The 15874-nt window shown below is 41.2% G+C and overlaps 1 protein-coding gene across 5 annotated transcripts in view; it reads left to right on the forward strand.

Annotated features, from left to right (window-relative positions):
* The window catches only part of RBPMS (RNA binding protein, mRNA processing factor), a 202277-nt gene that overhangs the window by 74297 nt on the left and 112106 nt on the right, over positions 1–15874 (forward strand). For all 5 annotated transcript variants that reach the window (XR_009734056.1, XR_009734057.1, XR_009734058.1 and 2 more), the window contains exons 2-4: positions 7432–7509; positions 11287–11325; positions 12568–12630. Coding sequence is in view for 2 of the 5 variants with exons in the window: in XM_061404395.1 (XP_061260379.1) it covers positions 7432–7509; positions 11287–11325; positions 12568–12630 (180 nt within the window). In the remaining 3 variants the exon portion in view is untranslated. The remainder of the gene's footprint in view (positions 1–7431; positions 7510–11286; positions 11326–12567; positions 12631–15874) is intronic.

Genomic DNA, 15874 nt, shown 5'->3' on the forward strand with positions numbered 1-15874 from the left:
CAGATGAGTATTTATCATTTGATGTTTTAACTAATACTATATCATCACCTCATTTTGTTTGCCGTGTCATCACTAGAAGTGTTGACTTTCTGGTGTTTCCCCTGAATACACAATGTTACCCTGTCGATTTCTAAAATCAAGGGAAATTTTTATATCATGTACCTATGGACTGCTGTTACACACTACCCCAAAACAGCACTTTCAGACTCTAAAATGCCCACTGTAGGATCTTACCTGTGAATCCACTTGGCATGTGTCAAAAGTTAGTTATTCCAAAGAATGATTTAAACATCCAGCACATTTTAAAGCTGCTTTTGGAGTCTGTCTGTGTGAGAACTTGGATAGGTGGAGAGAAAGTTTGCAGATGATAGATGATCATTGAAGCAGTCCTGTGGGTTTTAGAATGTTTCAGATGAGAGATTATACACAGTTATTTGTGAGTCATCAGAAAATGAAAAGTTGCCTTTCCCAATCCTATGAATGTAAGAGGAACCTCGAGAGGTCAGCTCAGAGCAGCTGGAGATGATGACGAAAATCTTTTTTTATAAACAATTAAAACTTACACAGAAAATGCCATAGTCTTTGGACACAGTGTTTATTGGATGTGACTGCTGAAAAGTGTGCGTGACTATTCTCTATTGTGTATTGAAATTAATAAGCATTTGTCTGTTGGTTTTTATTTTAATGTCTAGATTTTGTTGTTGTTGTTTAGTTGCTATGTCATTGTCTCTTTGCAACCCCATGGACTGTAACCTGCCAGGCTCCTCTGTCCTTGGGGTTTCTCAAGCAAAAATGCTGGAGTGGGTTGCTATTTCCTTCTCCAGGGGCTCTTCCCGATCCAGGATCAAACTTGAGTCTCCTGCATTGGCAGGTGGGTCTTTACCACTGAGCCACCTGGGGAGCCCAATGTCTAGATTACCTGTGGGTAATTATCTTATAAGATAACGTGTGTTCTTTATTAAAGGAAGGGCCTTTCTATCCAAGAAAGCCCAAGACTCACACAATGACTGTACTTCTTGAATTTATTAAATTGGAAGTCAGTCACTGAAATGTGGCTTCTGTGTCCTCATGGAAGCTGGCAGTGCCATTTCAGAACACACAGTGAGTTTCATCCGGAATCTGACTGTGGGCTCCACAGGAATGGTTGGTCAGGGCTGAGTCAAGAAGGCCCTGGCTCTTACTGACAGGATGATTTCTCCTGGCGTTTGTTCTTTCAGTCCTGTTGGGGGAGAAGTGAAGTTGGAGGTACATCCGCAGAATCCATTAGCGTCCCTTTGGGATAGAGCTGTCAACAGCTTCACGTCTCGAACGTCTATGAGGCATGTTGTGTCCTTGACGAAGAAATGTGTTTCCCCGTGTGTCTGATAAAGTAAACATCCGCAGTGCCAAAGGCGGAGTGCCAGGCGCATCTGTGTCCATAGACAATGCTGTTGAATTAAGGGCCGACCTGGAAAATGACTGACCTGCCACAGAGTTCACGCGGCGTCATTCACTTGTTCTTTGGGGGCACTTTTATTGCGTATTTGATCGTGGATTTACATGTCTTTTAAACTTTGAGCTCACTGGGTTCTAATTGGTTACTCTGAATGAGCTAAGCTTTCTCTTGTTGCCGTGACAGTTAAGCTCCCTGCAAGCAAGTATCATATCTAACCTTGGTGATCTACATAGACACACAGCAAAGGCAAAACTTAAAAATGCTTTGCTGTTTAATGACTCAGATAAAATGAGTGGTGCTAAGAAAAGTAGAGAAACTGAAATCTTTTTTTATTTTTATTTTTTTAAATATTTACTTTTATTTGTTTATTTGGCTGCACTGGGTCTTAGTTGCGGCAGGTGGGATCTAGCTCCCTGACCAGGGATCGAACCTGGGCCCCTGCACTGGGAGCGGGAAACTGGACCACCAGGGAAGTCCCTAAAATGTTTAAAGCATCCCCATGACTCTAGGTTCCAGTCACCGTAGATAAGTATGAATTAGACACTCACCTGACTCATTAAATTTTTGTTTTTAACTTAATGAAGTTTCTTAGTCTGGGGAGGTCTAGAAAGGATTCAGAGCACATCGATTCCAAAATTTGGATTTAAAAGACCTTTAATTGTTGTCATAATTCCATAATCTAGGTATTTAAGATCTATTTCTCCTACTCAGTCTATCTGTCCCATCAGAGGAGGGATCAGCTTTTCAGTGAGTGGTATCTTGGCAGGTTTCTGAGAAAATAATGGGCTTCACTGACCTCTAGGAAATGTAATTTATGTCCATGTGTAAATAAAATGCCAGACATCTTAGTTGCCTCTAATTTGATGAACAACAATGAAAAGCAAGTGGCTTGAGTGAGTGGCGAACTTCAGCCTAATAGGAGGTCACTTTTTGTTTGTTTGTTTTTTTAATGTATAATCCTTTGCTGTTGAAATATTAAGTTAATCTTCTAATTTTTGAAATACTTAAAGTTTTCTCTATGAACTTTGCAATTTTTATTGATACAAATTTTGACATTATATATGGTTTTCTAAATATAGAGCAAAGTAATAAAAAACAATCTAGGCTATTGTCAACCTAACAATAAACTATAAGAGTTGCTTATTATAGAAAGATAGAAAATATAAATAAGCTCATAAAAAACAGTAAAGTCATTTATTAGGACTTCCCCCGTGGTCCAGAGGTTAAGACTCCTTGCTTCCATTGCAGAGGGCATGAGTTTGACCCCTGGTCCCAGAACTAAGATCGCACTTGCCACAGAGTGCAACCGCCACCACCCCCCTACCCCCAAATTGCTTGTTAAGCATATATATCCTATAAGGTATTTTTACTCCCTTTTGTATACATACATGTGTTGGCTTTTTGCTTTATAGAATAAAACTGAATGTACTTTTTCCCTGAACATGTTTTTTATTGGTTGCATAGTAATATATTCAATGGGTGTAGATAAACCTTAATTTATATCAAGTAGTATTTTGTTGATAACTCCCAGATTTCCAGTTTTTTTTTGGGGGGGGGATAAATTGTTGCAACTTTCTAAAGCCTCTTTCTTTAGAATGGTGCTATAAATGGTAGCTCATTTCCTGAGTGAACTCCCAGATCCTAACTGATACCTATCCCATGGCTAAGCTTCCCAGCTGGACAGTCGGTGCTCCAGTGTTTAAAACACAGCATCTGCTTATCATTATTTCCATGGCAATCTCTATAATAATTCGGTCAGCACCCGGCATAGTGCCAGTCACAATGGGCACTGAACAAAATATGAATGAGTGGAGTCTGGAATTCCCTCTTTCCAGGTTGTCCTGGCCAGGGCAGCCAAGTAGAACAGATGGTGTTCACTTTCTGGAATGTGGGGAGGGGGTGTGGGTCGCAGGGAGGCCACACTGGGTAGCAGGATCCCTTTGACCGTGTTTTTGGCAGTTGTCAGTAATTCAGTCTTAGCAGCTTTGATAAAGAAAGTTCTTTAGAGTACTCCCCTGGCAATCCAGTGGCCAAGACTCGGTACTTCCACTGCAGAAGGCACAGGTTCGATCCTCAGTCAGGGAAGTAAGATCCCACGTGCTGCATAGGCAAGAAAAAAATAAACAAAAAACCCATTTCTTTGGAAAGAGTGTTTATCACTGGCAAAGTTGAGAGAGAAGGGAGAGACAAAAGGTATATTGAACAACAAACTTGACCTTGATTGAAATTTATAAAACACTATACACAACAGCGACAGAATATACATCTGTTTTACATTCAATATTTATCTTGTTCTAGACCACAAAACAAGGAATTGAAGAGGGTAGTTTCTTAAAAGTTTGAAACTGAAAGTCGCTCAGTGTGTCCAACTCTTTGCAACCCCATGGACTATACAGTCCATGGAATTCTCCGGGCCAGAATACTGGAGTGGGTCGCCTTTCCCTTCTCCAGGGGATCTTCCCAACCCAGGGATAGAACCAAAGTCTCCTGCATTGCAGGTGGATTCTTTACCAGCTGAGCCACAAGGGAAGCCCAAGAATACTGGAGGTGGTTATCCTATCCCTGCTCCAGCAGATCTTCCCAACCCAGGGATAGAATCCAAGTCTCCTGCATCGCAATTGGATTCTTTACCAACTGAGCTATCAGGGAAGCCCTTTTTTTAAAAAGCATTTTTAAAAAATGTTTTAACCATATTCCTACCATATCATGTAGCTATTCCATTTCTAGCTAATTATCCAAAAAGAAAGCATAGGTCCATACAAAGACTTGTACACACTGATACCTGAATTTTCATAGTCATTTTGTTTGTAAAAACCAGAAACTAGAGATAACTTGTATGTTTTATAGTGAATGGATAAATGAACTGTGATGTATTCGTACCACCGAATACTGCTCAGAAACAAAAATAGCCTTTTGAGATGTGCAGCAACGTAGATGAATCTCAAAATAATTATGTTAAAGTAAAAGAAGTTGGACAAAAAAGGGCACATATTTTATGGCTCCATTTGTATAAAACTTCAGAACATGCATACTCGTCTATAGTGACAGATGAGTGATTGCCTAAGGATAAAGACTGAAGGAAGATTACAGAGCATGAAACAAGGAAACATCACAGGGGTGTGGTGAGTTTGTTCATTATCTTGATTGTTATGAAAACAATATTGGTTTCATAGGTTAAACATAATGTCAAAACTTGTAAATAAGATGTTTAGTTATATGTCAATTATATTTCAGTAAAGCTGTTTAAAATATAAATAAATGATAGGCATTCATGATTCCATGACTGTTTACTTCATCATAATGTTTATTATACACCTTCATGTAAATGGCAGGACATTTTTCCATATACTTTGCTGGATCAGCAAAAGGGTCCTGCTTGCTGCTTTGTGGTTCTTCAAGCCAGAATCAATGGAAAGTGTTAGGATTCTAGAAAATATTCTCCTATTTCTCACAGAGGAAAAATCTTCCATAGTTGTACATGGTTTACAATTAAGCACTGGTTTTTTCCTTTGAGTAGTAACTCACTTTCAGTTTTCACATTCATGCATTGGAGAAGGAAATGGCAAACCACTCCAGTATTCTTGCCTGGAGAATCCCAGGGACAGAGGAGCTTGGTGGGCTGCCGTCTATGGGGTCGCACAGAGTCAGACACGACTGAAGCGACTTGGCAGCATCAGCAGCAACTTGACTTCTAATGAGGAACTCAATCATGGCATATCAGCTTGAGTAGACAAGAGGAATAGAAAATGTGAAAGTGAAATTGAACTCATAAAGACAGAATGGAATGGTTAGTACCTGGAACTGGAGGGTGAGGAAAATGGGGAGATGTTGGTCTAAGGTTACACACTTCAGTTAGAAATTGAATAAGTTTTGGAGAACCTAATGCATGGTACTGTATTATAGGTGTACTTGAAGGTTACTGAGAGTAGATCTTACATGTTTTCACCACAGAGAAAGATATGGTAGTTATGTGATTTGATGGCAGTGACGTAGCTCAAAGCTAGGGGAGTAGGGGACAGAGTAAAGGCTCGCAAAACAGACATTATTTCTTTCCTTTTTTTCGTGGCTGAGTAATATTCTGTTGTATATATGTACCTTTTTCATACAGAGTTTAGTCAGAGAAGGACAAGTATTGTGTATCACTTACGTAGAATCTAAAAAATGGTACAAACGAACTTATTTATAAAACAGTCACAGATCTAGAAAACAAACCTATGGTTACCAAGAGGGAAAGCGGGTGGGAAGGATAAATAGGGAGATCGGGATTGACATATACACACTACTATAAGAAGTGATAAAATAAAAAATAGATAACTGATAGATAACTGACTCAATAATAGCACAGGAAACTCTCCTCAATACTCGGTAGTGGCCTGTATGAGAAAAGAATCAAAAGCAGTGGATATATGTATGTATATAACTGATTCACTTTGATGTACAGCAGAAACTAACCCAACATTGTAAATCAAGTATACCCCAATAAAATTCTTTCAAAACTTTTTTAAAGGTAAAAAATGTGTATATGTATGTCTTAGTAAGTTTCAAATAAAGTTTTTAAAAACACACTAAGTAGAAACAAATTGTGGTGATGATAATTCAGTGGTGACTACTTGCGATTCATGGGGTTCTCAAGGCAAAAATACTGAAGTGGTTTGCCGTTCCGTTCTCCAGGGGACCACGTTTTGTCAGAACTCTCCGCCAAGACCCGTCCGTCTTGGGTGGCCCTACACGGCACGCCGTAGTTTCACTGAGTTAGACAAGGCTGTGGACTATGTTTGGACCACTTGCCAGTTGAGTTAAGACCATATTCCTGTGCTGATGACTTGCTGGCTCTGTGGTTTGAGCCCCCATTTCCCGTTGAGTTGCGGCTGGCCCTTCTCCCAGAACGCACTCTGCTATCCCCCTCTTCATTAACTGGATGATGCTTTTTTCCGCCTGTGCTTTGGCCCACTTCAGCCTTTATATACCTATGCGGTAAATTCCTGCCTGTCCTTGAAGGACATTCCGTGCAGACACCAGCATACTCTGAGTAAACATACTCTGATCCTCCCAGCTGGAAATTTGCCCTGCGTTCTGTGTTTCGGCACACATTAAGTACGTATTTTGTATCCTGGGCCTTATGGGCATGTATAGGTTGGCCACATCTGCCATGCTTTTCCGGAACTGAACAGATACAGGGCTAGTCATTTGGCTACTGTTGATACGTAGATGCATTTCAGTTGTTCAATAAACTTCTTCACTTACGAAAATTGCTGTAACTATTAATGCCGATGAAGGAAGCAATGACAAGACAAGCAGAAGGAAACAAAAATTGTTTTGGGACTTCCCTGGCAGTCCAGTGGTTAAAATTTCATACCTCCAATGCAGGGGCCCTGGGTTTGATTCCCTGGTCAGGGAACTTAAGATCCCACATGCCACAAGGCAAGGATAGGAAATTTTAAAAATAAAAAAATATAGAAAAACTTTTTTTCCCAGAGGTTCAAGAGCGAGGGGACATACATATAACTATGGCTGATTCATGTTGATGTTTGGCAGAAACCAACACAATATTGTAAAGCAATTATCCTGCAATTAAAAATAATTTACGTTAAAAAATTGTTTTTTCAATTGTGTTTTTGAACCACATGTGTATTCCTTTGTTCACAGCAGAGGGGTGGTAGATTTACTGTCCTCATGACACTTTTTTCCCCCCCCTTAAGCTAACATTTTAATTATGGACCCTCTCTTCCCCTCACAGTCTTAGAACCAGGCAATGGCAAGGAAAAGAGAGGTCACTTTGTAAATTTACATTGGCTAGAAGTGATCCACTCTGATAATTCACACAGAACTATTTAAGAGTTGGCTTAAGAGCATCTTAACATTAGTCACTATGTCATAAAAAGAGCACGAATTAGGTAGGAGTTGTGGAATATCTGAAGAAACATGTTTTTTTGGATTTCAAGTGAGCTGTTCTGTGACTGTCCCCTCCTTGATCACTTCTTATATTTATTTTCCAGGTCCGGACTCTCTTTGTCAGCGGTCTCCCTCTGGACATCAAACCTCGGGAGCTATATCTGCTTTTCAGACCATTTAAGGTACCTTTTCTATCTTTTACAAATCATAAAAGGAGACAGAAAGTGGGTCTGTCTGGAGAAAGAGATGAAATGTTTGAGAAACGCCTATTTTTTAAAGTGGTTAGTGAGTAAGAAGATTTAACAACTCAGTTCTAATATACAGTCTCACTTTGGATATACTGAAATGGCCTTTTGTCCTCCCAGCCGCTAATCTCGAGAAGCTAATCTGTCCTAATTTAAAACAGCCTCCGTTTCCTCCCTGTGTATTCTCTGCCAATTGAGGGTATTTTGAGTACAGATCACCCCAGATACCATCAGTGACTTACCATGAATTATCTCAAACGCAGAAGTATAAGTCAAGCCCTACCCCTAGGAGGTTCCTTATTAGCTGAAATACTGCTGTTCATACAATTCCTAGGAGACATAATAGGTTAAATAAGCTTTTATGAACTTGACAAGGAACCTAAAACCATTATTTTTTCGTTGGCAAAATGTCCAGCGTTGCTGAAACAGTAGAACAGAATTTTAAAGAACTGCTTGGCAAGAGTTGAGGGACGTCTTCCCTGGTGCTTTGTGAGTGCTTAGTATCTCAGTGTGTCTAACTCTTCGCAACCCTATGGACTGTAGCCCACCAGGCTCCTCTGCCCATGGAACTTTCCGGCAAGAATACCAGAGTGGGTTGCCCTTCCTTCTTCCAAACCCAGGGACCGAACCTGCATCCCTTATGTCTCCTATGTTGCCCAGCAGATTCTTTACCACTGTACCACCTGGTGAGATATTTAATACAAGTTGTCTGTCCATTGTGATTATCAAGATAAATTTACTTTAGAGATCGTTAATGTTGTTGGGATTGAAAATTTAACAGGAAAATTGAACTAAGGCTGAAATAACCATGCTGCACAGAGAAACCTTGAAAGTTAGCCTTTGGAGGGTCAGGGACAGCTGGGATTGGGCATAGTGTGGGCTGGAGGCCTTGGCCCTCAAGGAGCGATCCTGCACATCAGGGCAGATTCAGGGCCTGTGTCTGAGCTGGTCCCGTCGGCTGAGAACATGTCAGCAGCAGTGTCTGGCCAGGGCCACACGTAGGACTGAGTGATGGACCGTCTTGATTGCTGGTTAAAGATCCATTCTGATGGAAGCAAGATCCGAGCCACAGAGGCAGGACAGGTTCTAGCTTCTTAGGGAGAGAGAGTAAATGTGACAGCTGAAAACACCTGGGTTGGAGAGAAGAACTGGGGTTGAGGGGGCGGTCAGTGAAAACCAACAGAGATAAAACAGTCTAGTTTATGTGCCCCAAAGGCACAAGGTGATAATGGACATAACTCCATTCTGACAGCTCTCCGTTTTTCTGCTGTTTTTTTTTTTTTTTTTAATTGTAATATAATTGCTTTACAGTGTTGTTAGTTTCTACTGTATAGCATTGAGAATCTACACTATATATACGTATATCCCCTCCCTCTTGAACCTCATCTTCCCGTCACACCCCTCTGGATCATCACAGAGCTCCCTGTGCTTTACAGGAGCTTCGCGCTAGTTAATATAAGACAGCTCTCCTTTTAATGCAATGATAATGATGATGTTACAGAGGGAAACAGGTTAGCCGAGGGGTTGGCTAGAGGAAGTGGGGAAGAAAGAGAAGGTGCTATGGGAAGAGTGCCAGCTTGGCAGAATTTCCCATTTCTTCTGCAGGATTGCAGTTCGTACAGTTTTGTAGGATGAGGACTTTTTAAGCTAACCATTCCTCTTAATGAACACAACAGCCGTGTTTCTGTGTGCATATGGAGAGACCTAGTAGTAAGTCCCTTAGGAATTATCTCACTTAATTCTCATCCCAGTCCTTTAAAGTGGGTTAGCCTCATTTTTTCCCCCGCTAAAGAAAGAAAATGAAACTTGGAGCAGTTGAATACATTTTGCTCAAGTTCACACACATCATAAGTGGCAGGGCCAGGATCAAACCCGAGCAGTTTGACTCTGCCATTCCTCTTCTGAACTGCCGTGTGATGCAGCTTCTGATTTCTGTGACTTGAGAGGACAGTATATCCCTACAAGTGGTCTTTTACTTGAGTGAAATACCCATTTGTCCTCTGCCTCTGAGGCCTTCAGGGTGTTTAAACCTGCGCGTTTTTCAGAGAGCGAGAGCACCTTGAAAAAGCAAGAGGCAGGGCTGTGAATCATGACCTCTTGGGCCAGAAGAGCTCAAGGCCTTTGAGGTAAAATGTTTACAGTAGCTAATTGGTAACATAGTTCTCTGCTGGGAAGATAGGAGGGTGAATCAATTGAAACATGCTGCCCAGAAACCCCAACGCGAAAGTCAGGACCCTGGTACATTCCTACAACCCTTTTTTAATTAAAGTCCCTGGTGGCTGACCCTCGTCTGCAAATCTTTGTCTGGACCAATATGTGCTGTGGTCAGTCATGTCAAGTGGTGTTTTTTTTTTTTTTTCCCTTCACCTGTGTCATCTATCAGTGCAAGCCACCTGCCTTTGATTACTTTCAGAAATAAGCAGACTTTGTTATCTTCATCCTGGGGAACCAGGAGGGATCAGAAAGGGAGTGAAAGGGAGTGTTTCCATCTTCCTTGAGGATGAGCTGGAGTAAAATCCAACAGGGAATTTTTGCATCTCCCAGTCCTAATACCAGCATGAAAACAGATGGCTGCAATAAATAAGCAAAATAAAAGAATTTAGCATTACTGCCTGTTTAACTTTTCCAGGCAATTTTGAAATTTTCATTGACAAGTTCTACTAAGTACATTATTAGTGTTTTGTGTTGTTTTATTGCCAATATATTTTTCAGTGTGAACAAGTCATCACATACTCTTACCGCCTTTCTTATCCTGTGCTGCGTGTGCAGTCGCTTGATTTGTGTCCAACTCTTTGAGACCCCATGGACTGTGGCCCGCCAGGCTCCTCTGTCCATGGAATTTCCATGGAAGAATACTGGAGTGGAGTGGCTTTTATCCTATATATAAAAAGAAAAAGACCTGCTGTTGACATAGATACCGTTTTCCTACTGTTTCCCAATTTCATAAGAACATAGAAAAGAAACATAAGAGAGTGAGTTTCAGGGCTTGATCTCTCTTAGGCCCAAGTATGGGCTTCCCTTGGACTGCAAGGAGATCAGCCCTGGGATTTCTTTGGAAGGAATGATGCTAAAGCTGAAACTCCAGTACTCTGGCCACCTCATGCGAAGAGTTGACTCATTGGAAGAGACTCTGATGCTGGGAGGGATTGGGGGCAGGAGGAGAAGGGGACGAGAGAGGATGAGATGGCTGGATGGCATCACTGACTCAATGGACGTGAGTCTGAGTGAACTCCGGGAGTTGGTGATGGACAGGGAGGCCTGGCGTGCTGCAGTTCATGGGGTCGCAAAGGGTCGGACACGACTGAGCGACTGAACTGAAATGAACTGAACTGACGGCCTTCCCACCTGATAATGCAGGAGATGCAGGAGACTTGGGCTCCATCCTTGGGTCAGGAAGATCCCCAGGAGTAGGAAATGGCAACCCACTCCAATACTCTTGCCTGGAAAATTCCATGGACAGAGAAGCCTGTTGGGCTACAGTCCAGGGGGTTGCAAAGAATCGGACACGACTAAGCATACAGCACATATATACATACTTGGGCATATACATCGTGTGTGTGTGTATAAAACTTGTTTTATAGTTAACAGACATTTGTAGGAAGAGTTAGTCATTGGTCATAAAGGACTCATTGTCACTTGAGCTAGATGGTATTGCAATTGCTTTTTTCCCTGGCATATTTTTTTTGTGATCTAAATCCGGTTCTTTATTTTCAGGGCTACGAAGGTTCTCTTATAAAGCTCACATCTAAGCAGGTAAGCATTTCAAACTTGCACATAAATGATCGCTTCTAGAATAAGTTTTGATTGACTTTCTTCAGGAATGTCACAAGGGCTCAACGTCCTTTTTTTTAATTTCCATTAAGATTTAATTTTTTTTTATTGCTCTAAAATTAAGGGTGAAATCAGGAATTAGCAGAAGAAAATGATTCTTAATTCCAAAGCCTCCAGCTAGAGTGTCTGAGACTAGCCTCAAGGAAGGCAAATATAATGCCTCCAGCATGGTTATATTAGGATTGATCTGTATCTTCAAAAGAAATTATTGTCCAGATTCACTTTTACTGCCAATTCTTTCCTGTTTTTTTTTTTTTTAATACAGTTAAATAGTCAGACTTTTCATTCACAGTCAGTATGAGAAGTTGATGGTAAAGAATCAGGTTGTCTCTCAAACCCTTAATAACCACATGCAGAGTCTTAAGTCTAGAATGGCGCATAACAGGCACAGGTGCAGAATGGAGGTAGGAATCAGTGACCCTGATAGCGGCTTCAAGTGCCTTGAAATTTTTTAGCTGTGTGCTTTTTTTAACCCTGAGCAACCGGCGTCTCACTTTGGGTCACTTTTCGTCTCAATACGGTATTCTCTGGTTCATCAGGAATAAGCTGTTGCAACCATCCTTCTGGACTCAAAGATACTGAGTCCAAAGCAATTAGAAGCCCTCTGTTGAGTTGGAACAGTATGGTTTGCACACCTAATTAAACACAGAACTTTTAAAAAACATCCCTTGGGATTTGAGATTAAAATGTTCATTATATAATTTTGATCGTGCAGTGAGACTACAGGGCTTTTATCACTGTGTCATTATATTCCTTGCACTTACAGTGTACCAAAAGGTGATTCGGTTCTCTTTGCATTTTAAACGATGAAGATGCTGAGGTACAGTGAGTTCGATGTAGGACAGTAGAGCCTCTCCACCCAAGTTTTCCTCTGTTCCCTGGTTCACTGCTGCTTACCTTCCAGCCCCTTCTAGACTTTTTTTTTTAAATGATTCTCTAAATCTCCAGCTGTCCCTTGAAGAACCACCCTCACCATCCCTTTGATCCATGTTAGAAATTTGGCTAAGCCACTGAGTCATGATTCTTCTGGACTGGCTTTCTGATTTCTACCCATTGCCTGCGGTCATTTCTTTATCTGAGCTCTTTGGTTTGATGTCACCTTTGACCCAGAAACAGAGATATCCCCTGATATTTTTTTCTTCATATTTCTCTTTCTTTCCTTAGCCCGTAGGTTTTGTCAGTTTTGACAGTCGCTCAGAAGCAGAAGCTGCCAAGAATGCTTTGAATGTAAGTACGAATGATGTTCATCTTCGGGGGTTTCCGTATGAGGTCAAGGGAAAGTAATAGAGTCTCTTTGGACAGGAAAGCAAATGGAAGGGATGTGACTACTTGATCTAAGAGGAACGGACTCTAATTAGCCGCATAAAGAGATTTTGCCTAAAATTGTGGTTAGATGTGCAGACTATTAAATAACACTTTGCTTGTCTCTAGCCCTTACTGTAATGCTCAAGATAACCTGATGCTGGGGATTTTATTTTAATTCAGCCCAATCACATCCCATGGTGGTATGCAGTTTACTTCAGCCCCCATTATATTCTCAGTGGCTAACCCCAAGTCAAGAATAGATCAAAATCTTGGCTTTCCTTAACACCTGAGGTTTTTAACTTATGTGGCTTTTAAGGGCTTCCCTGGCTGTCCATTGGTGAAGACTCTGTGTTCCCAATGCAGCAGGCACGAGCTCCATCCCTAGTCAGGGCTGCCTAAAATATATTTTTAAAAGGTATGTGACTTTAAAAAAAGGTTGTAGTTTTTATTCTGATTGATTTAAAATTTGCATATACTGCTTCCCCAGTAGACATTCAGCATTGTGGTGCATAATAAAGGATTTCCTTCTCCAATGCACGAAAGTGAAAAGTGAAAGTGAAGTTGCTCAGTCGTGTCCGACTCCTAGGGACCCCATGGACTGCAGCTTACCAGGCTCCTCCGTCCATAGGATTTGCCAGGCAAGAGTCCTGGAGTGGGGTACCATTGCCTTCTCTGATAATAAAGGATAGGCAACTACAATTGAGTAGAGATAACCTGTCTTTGGTTTGTAAGCATTTTGTTTGCCATATTTTTAAGACTTTTTACCAGCTTTAATTTAGTAAGATTTTTTTCCCTCCCTTTGGTATTTAAAAAAAAAACAAAAACCAAAAGCAGTTTAAGGGGAATCAACCCAAGAGAAGGTGGTAGAAAGCAGAATTTAGTTCTGGGTGCCAAGGCCTGATCCAGGTGAGGCGTCTCAGTGAAGAGCCTGGCTCCATCCTTCTCCAGACGGTTGACTTAAGCGGCTATGAATGAGCTGTGAGTACAGCTGCCAGGAGTGTTGGAATACTTCTCGGAGGGTCGGCGTATGTGAACTTGGGCTGTGGGTCCTGCAGGTGTCCTCCCAGCTGTTTCTCGGCGCCTGGAGGCCCAGCGACCCTGTGGTGAGGGGGGCTGCAGGAGGGACCCTTCCTCGTGACTTGGAGACCCAAGGGAAAGAGTTTCTGAGGGAGACTGTTTACTTGGCATATGGGTGTCGTCGTGACACAGTCTTGAAAGGGTTTTCAGCTTTGGAAAACATGTGCACTCAGAAGAACAGTTTGCTCATTTTTTTGGTTTTTCAAGAAAGTGTACAGGAACATCTGAGAATCCAGGAAGTCCAGAGAGTTTAGGATTTTCTGGATTTGGACTAGGGACCTCCTGGTCAGAATAACTGCTACCTCTGTTCCTCTCCCACAGAACAAAACGTAATTATTTCCTTCAGTTGTAAATGCTGAGGCACAGTATATAACTAAAAATTTTGATAGAAAAATGGTTTTGTGAATTTTACATTATACAGATACAGTCAGAATCTTCTCAGTATAACCAAATTTTAAACTTAAAATGGGTTTCTATTTAGGCAGTGTTTCCTTTCATTCTAGCCAGGTGGCATCTTTCTTTTTAAATTTTTTTTTAATTAAAAATTTTTTTTTAATTTAAGAATTTATGTGTAGATTTACAATGTTGTCTTAATTTCTGCTGTATAGCACTGTGATTGTTATACATACATGTACATTTTTTTTTCCATATGGCTTAGCACAAGATAGTGAATATAGTTCTCTGTGCTGTACAGTAGGTCTGTGTTGTTTATTCAGTCTGTATATAATAGTTTGCATCTGCTAATCCCGATTTCCCAATCCATTCCTTCCCCCTTGCCCCTCACCTTGGCAACCACAGGTCTAGTCTCTGAGTCTGATTCTGTTCGCAGTTAAGTTCATTTGTGTTGTATTTCAGATTCCACAGGAAAGTGATACCATGTGGTATTCGTCTTTCTCTGCTTTACTTCACTTAATATGATAATCTCTAGGTCCATCCCTGTTGCTGCAGATGGCATTGTTGCATTCTTTCTGTAGCTGAGTAGTATTCCCGTTGCATGGACGTACCACATCTTCTTTATCCAGGTTGTTTTTTTTTCATTGTCTTACAAAGGAAATAACAGCAGTTGAAGCTTGTTCACAAAGTGGGCTTTCCTTCTCCTCACTTTATCTCTCCTCTGTGTAGAAACATGTTACTGACTGTCTGAAAAACTGTAAGGTTTTTATAGTGGGTTTTTTTTTTTTCCTAACAAGAGTTTATTTTTTAGATGTTTAAATGATCATAGTCGCAAATTGTTTCTTTGCCTTAGTAAGAGTATAGCAAGCATCATTTCATTTTTTCTCAGTGCCGAGGGTTCAGTTCAGTCGCTCAGTCATGTCTGTCTCTTTGCGACCTCATAGACTGCAGCATGCCAGGCCTTCCTGTCCATCACCAACTCCTGGAGTATACTCAAAATCATGTCCATTGAGTCGGTGGTGCCATCCAACCATCTCATCCTCTGTCATCCCCGTCTCCTCCCGCCTTCAGTCTTTCCCAGCATCAGTGTCTTGGAGCTGGTTCAATATCCTTGCCGTCCAAGGGACTCTCCAGAATCTTCTCCAGCACCACAGTTTGAAAGCATCAATTCTTCTGCACTGAGCCTTTTTCATGGTCCAACTCTCATATCCACATTTGAATATTTACTGGTGGAGTTTTAAACCTGAGCTTTCTTCTGCTAAGAGGTTGACTTGTGGATTTAGAGCATCTATTAAAGTGCTGGTTGATCTGTTTCTCGATATTTTTAACTTTTATAAAAAGTATTGTATTAGAGTTTTTGGTACCTTAGAAACTGTCCTTTTCAGAGAGCTGAGACCAGAAAGGATGGATGGCCCAGCCAGGAAGGGCAGGTTTACAACTACAACTAGCAGGAAGCCTCCCGTGTCTTAGTTCTGTCTGCTTCATACAACATCTTGCTGTTTGCTTAGTCCGTGGAATGTGGCTTCATTTTTCCTGGTGGCAATGACAAATGATTTAAGTCTCTTTGTCCAGGACAGATGCCCACGATAAAGTTTGGTGCAGGACCGTGGAGCAGGTTTTCTTTCTTCTCTTTACAGAGAACATGGGCCCGTTCAGGACAACATACTTAATCGTGAAGCTGACACATCTCTGTGAC

The sequence above is a fragment of the Bos javanicus genome, chromosome 27 (assembly GCF_032452875.1).
Source record: "Bos javanicus breed banteng chromosome 27, ARS-OSU_banteng_1.0, whole genome shotgun sequence".
Classification (NCBI taxonomy): Eukaryota; Metazoa; Chordata; class Mammalia; order Artiodactyla; family Bovidae; genus Bos; species Bos javanicus.